Source organism: Acanthisitta chloris, unplaced genomic scaffold, assembly GCF_000695815.1.
Source record: "Acanthisitta chloris isolate BGI_N310 unplaced genomic scaffold, ASM69581v1 scaffold37182, whole genome shotgun sequence".
In the NCBI taxonomy this organism is placed as follows: domain Eukaryota; kingdom Metazoa; phylum Chordata; class Aves; order Passeriformes; family Acanthisittidae; genus Acanthisitta; species Acanthisitta chloris.
The window spans coordinates 1-5,274 of NW_008660500.1; the positions used below are offsets into that span (position 1 = coordinate 1).

The 5,274-nt window shown below is 60.8% G+C and overlaps 1 protein-coding gene across 1 annotated transcript; it reads left to right on the forward strand.

Moving 5' to 3' along the window:
• Nucleotides 1-156: 156 nt before the first annotated feature.
• On the forward strand, nt 157-4,531 carry LOC103797609 (probable carboxypeptidase X1; the record flags this gene model as incomplete). Its single annotated transcript, XM_009069831.1, has 7 exons — nt 157-245; nt 790-913; nt 1,821-2,017; nt 2,547-2,726; nt 3,332-3,629; nt 3,702-3,841; nt 4,406-4,531. Coding segments are annotated over 7 exons (1,154 nt in total), but the record flags the coding sequence as incomplete, so codon positions are not given.
• Nucleotides 4,532-5,274: the final 743 nt, after the last annotated feature.

Consider the following 5,274-nt stretch of genomic DNA (forward strand, 5'->3'; position numbering starts at 1 on the left):
GGGGACCCGGGGGGTGTCCTGGGGGTGCTGACACCCCGACCCAGCAGTGCTCAGCACGGGCACACGCTGCCGGGGCTGTCCCCAGGGTCGGGGTCTGGGCTGTTCCAGGGTCCCTGATCCCTCGTGTCCCCTCTGTGCCCCCCCGGCTCCCCACAGACCCCGGCGATGCCCATGCCTGGCACAGCCATCCCCCACCTGCCTCCGACCTGGATTTCCGACATCACAACTACAAGGAGATGAGAAAGGTGCCAGCCCCAGCGTCCTGGGGTGGGGCAGGGGGGCTGTGTTCCCCCAGGGGCACCCCGGTAGGGTTCTCTGTGCTCCTGGGGGCACCCCAGCATGGGGAAGAAGGTCGCTATTCTGCTGGGGGCACCCTGGCATTGGGAAAGGGTCTGCATGCCCCTATGGGTACCCTGGCATGGGGAAAGGGGGCTCTGTGTGATCTCCCTGGGGACACACCAAGGTGGGGCAGGGGTGTCTGTGTCCCTAGGGGTACCCTGGCATGGGGTCTCTGTGCCCCTAGCAGTACCCCAGCATGGGGCAGGAGGTGTCTGCTCCCACAGGGTCACCAGGCTTGAAGTGGGGGGATCTCCATGCTCCTGGGGGCACCCCAGTATGGGGCAGCAAATCTCAATGTCCCTGGGGGCACCTTGGTTTGGAGCAGGAAATCTTTGCACCCGTAGGGGCACCTTGGGTGAGGGCAGGGGGGTCTCTGTGTCCATGGGGGCACCCCAGCATGGGGCAGGGGGTCCCCACAGCCCCGGGATGCCCTGACCTCGGCCCCCCCAGCTGATGAAGAGGGTGAGCGAGCAGTGCCCTGACATCACACGCGTGTACAGCATCGGGCGCAGCTCCCGAGGGCTGCGGCTCTACGTCATGGAGATCTCCGACCACCCTGGGCAGCACGAGATTGGTGCGTGTGGGGGGTGGGGGGCACACCCTCTGCTGCAAGAAGGGGACAGGGACAGGGTGGGGTGGATGGGGACAACCAGCATGGGGACAGAGTGATATGGCCAGGGATGCCCAGGCTGGTGCAGGATGGGAACAGGGGTGGGCAGGGACATGCAGGATGGGGACAGAGTGAGATGGATGAGGACACCCAGGCAGGATGGGGACAGGGACACACAGGATGGGGACTGGGTGGGGTGGATTGGGACATGCTGGGTGGTGCTGGATGGGATGACTGGAGACACCCAGACTGGTACAGGATTCAGACAGGGACACCCAGGATGGGGGTGACAGGGACACCAGGGGTGGGGACAAAGTGGGGTGGATGGGGACAGCCAGACTGGTGTAGGATGGAGACAGGGACACCCAAGGTGGGGACAGGGTGGGATGGATGGGGATGCCCAGGATGGGAACAGAATGTCCAGGATGGGGACAGGGTGTAGGAGGCACAGGGACACCCAGACTAGTGCAGGATGGGGACAGGAGGCACAGGGACACCGAGGATGGGGACAGGAGGGACAGGGACATGCAGCTGGATGCAGGATGGGGTGACCCCATGATGGTGCAGGATGGGTATGGGGGGACAGGAGCACCCAGCATGAGGACAGGGTGTCAAGGGACACCCTGACTAGTGCAGGATGGGGACAGGGAGTACAGGGACACCCAGGATGGGGACAGGGGTGACAAGGACATGCAGTTGGGTGCAGGATGGGGTGGCTGGGGACACCCAAAGTGGTGTAGGAAGGGGACAGTGGTGCCAGGGACACCCAAGATGATGCAGGATGGGAAGAGCGACACCCAGGCTGGGACAGGGGACACAGGAACACCCAGGCTGGGAACAGAGGGGACATCCACCATTCTGTTTCCTGCAGGTGAGCCGGAGTTCCGCTACGTGGCTGGGATGCACGGGAACGAGGTGCTGGGCCGGGAACTGCTGCTCAACCTCATGGAATACCTGTGCCAGGAATTCCGGCGGGGAAATCCCCGCGTGGTGCAGCTGGTGACAGAAACACGGATCCACCTGCTGCCCTCGATGAATCCCGATGGATACGAGACTGCATACAAGCTGGTACAATGCCCATCCCAGTCCCCACTCTCCACACCAATGCGCATCCCAGTGCTCACCCTATGCCCCCAGTGCCCACCCCAGTGTTCTTCCCAGTGCTCATCCCAGTGCCCATCCCATTCCCCACCTGGTCCCCATCCCAGTGCCCACCCAGTGCCATTCAGTGCCCACCCCATGCCCATTCCAGTGTCCACCCAGTGTCTGTCCCAGTCCCACTCCCCACCTCAGTGCCCATCCCGTTCCTTACCCCAGTACCCACCTTGGTGCCTATCCCAGAGCCCATCCCAGTCCCCACTCCAGTGCCCACCCCCATGCCCACCCTGGTTTCCACTCCAGTGCCCATCCCAGTCCCCACTCCCCACTCCAGTGCTCATCCCAGTGCCCACCCTGGTTCCCATCCCAGTGCCAGCCACTGCCCACCTCATGCCCATCCCAGTGCCCACCCCAATGCCTTCCCAGTGCTCCATCAGTACCCATCCCAGTGCCCCCTAGTGCCCACCTGGTGCCCACTCCAGCCCTCTGTGCCCCTCAGGGCTCGGAGCTGTCCGGGTGGGCCATGGGCCGCTGGACCTATGAGGGGATTGATCTCAATCACAACTTTGCCGACCTGAACACAGCCCTGTGGGATGCAGAGGACAACCACCTGGTGCCACACAAGTTCCCCAACCACTACATCCCCATCCCCGAGTACTACACCTTCGCCAACGCCACGGTGAGACTCCCAAACCCCCCAGAATCCCCTAAATTCCCCATCCCGCCATGCCAATGCCATGATGAGCTGTCCCATCAAGCCCCCTCATCCTCCTGCCCTAATGCCACAGGGAGCCCTCCAAGACCCCCCTGTCCTCCTACCCTGACGCTGCAAGTCCTCCTGAAATACCCCCAAAAGGCCTCTGTCCTCTCATGCCAGCACCACAGTGAGCCCTCCAAACCCCCCTGTCGTCCCACCCTGCTGCTGCAGTGAACCGCCTGAAACTCTCCCATGTCAATGCCACAGTGAGGCCCCCAAAATCTTCTCATCCTCCTGCCCTAATGCTGCAGGGGGCCCCCCAAAACCCCTTTGTCCTCCCATCCTGCTGCTGCACTAAGCTCACCCAAAACACCCCCCAGACCCTCTGCCCCACCACCCTGCTGCTGCAATGAGTCCCCCAAAAACACCCCTAAACCCCACTGTCCTCCCATGCCAGTGCCGTGGTGAGTCCCCCAAACCCCTCCATCAAACACAGTAAGCCCCCCAAAGCCCCTCTGTGCTCCCACCCTGCTGCTGCAGTGAGTCCCCTGCAGTCCCCCGAAGCCCCTAAGAGGCTGTGTCCCCAGGTGGCCCCCGAGACGCGGGCGGTGATCTCCTGGATGCAGCGCTACCCTTTTGTGCTGAGCGCCAACTTGCATGGGGGAGAGCTGGTGGTCACCTACCCCTTCGACATGACCCGAACCTACTGGAAGGCTCAGGAGCTCACCCCCACCCCTGATGATGGCGTTTTTCGATGGTTGGCCACCGTCTATGCCACCTCCAACCTGGCCATGGCCAGCGGAGAGCGCCGGCGCTGCCACTACGACGACTTCATGAGCTTCGGCAACATCATCAATGGGGCCAACTGGCACACGGTGGCAGGCAGTGAGTGGAGGGCTCAGGGGGACTTGGGAGTGTGGCTGGGAACCCCCACTAACACCCCTCTGTCTTGCACAGGTATGAATGATTTCAGCTATCTGCACACCAACTGCTTCGAGATCACCGTGGAGCTCTCCTGTGACAAATTCCCTCATGTCTCGGAGCTGCCGGAGGAGTGGGAGAACAACAAGGAGTCACTGCTGCTCTTCATGGAGCAGGTGAGGGCAGGAGACACCTCCAGGGGGCTCTGTGGGACTGGGAAGGGCCTGGGGTTGGGGTTTAAGCAGGGAGGGCACAGCTCAGTGGTCCCCAAAACTGTCCCGAGGCTCCATCTGTCCAGGGGATCTGGGAGCTGCTGGGGCTATGGAGGCAATGGGCCATGGAGCAGGTCATGGAACAGGTCAGGGTGCAGAACATCCTGTGGGTCTGGGGGGGACAGGGACACTGAAGGGCTAGGGTTTTGACAGGGAGGACACAGCTCAGGGGTCTCCAAAACCCTCCAAAGCTCTGTCCATCCATCTGGGAAGTGCTGAGGCCATAGGGACACTGAGTCATGGAGCAGGTCAGGGATGGGGAAGAACCCCAAGGGGTTCTGTGGGTCTGGGGGACACACACTGAAGGAGTCCTAGGGGATCACAGGCCCCAAGGGGTCAGGGTTTCAGTAGGGGCTGAATGGGCAGCAGTGGGACATGGATAGGAGGGCCCAAACACTGGGGCTGGCACACAAGTGTGCACGTGTGTGCATACGTGTGGCACCTGCACACCCCAATCCTGGGCCCCAGGTGCACCGTGGGATCAAGGGAGTGGTTCGGGACAGTGAGACAGAGGAAGGAATTCCCAATGCCATCATCTCCGTGGATGGCATCAACCACGACGTCCGGACAGGTATTGAATGGGAATGGAATTAGGGGATGGAAATGTGATGGGGAAAGAAACGGGACTGGGGACGGAAACACGGTTAGGCTGGGAAAGAAGTTGGAATGGGGACAGGAATGGGGATGGAAATAGGGTTGGGCTGGGAATGGGGTTGGAATGGGGATGGGATAGGAATAGCGATGGGTAATGGAATGGGATGACATTGGGAAGGGGGTTAAGAACAGTAACTGGACTGGAGATGTGCACGGGATTGCGATGAGAACAAGGAATGGGGCTGGGGACAGGGAAGGGAATGAGACGGGATTTGGGGATGGGATGGGATTGAGGACTGCACATGGGGATGGAAATAGGATTAGACTGGGAAAGGGGATGGATGGAGACAGGAATGGGATTGGGATTGCAATAGTAATGAGATGAGGTTGGGAATAGGGATGGGAGATGAATGGCGATGGGGATTTGAATGGGATGGAGATGGGACTGGGGACAGAGATGGGATGGGATAGGGAAGGGGATGATGGCAAAGAATAGGGTTGGGGATGGGGAAAGGAGTGGGATGGGATTTGGGGATTGCAAATAGGAATGGAAGTAGGATTGGGCTGGGAATGCAGATGGGATGGGGACAGGAATACGATTGGGGGTAGGAATGGGGATGGGGCTGGGAATGGGAAGAGATGCGAAGAATGGGATTGGGGATGTGAATGGCATGAAGCTGGGGATGAGGAAAGGGCTGGGGTAAAAAGATGGGAAGAGGGCCGGGGTGAATCCAGGGGTATGA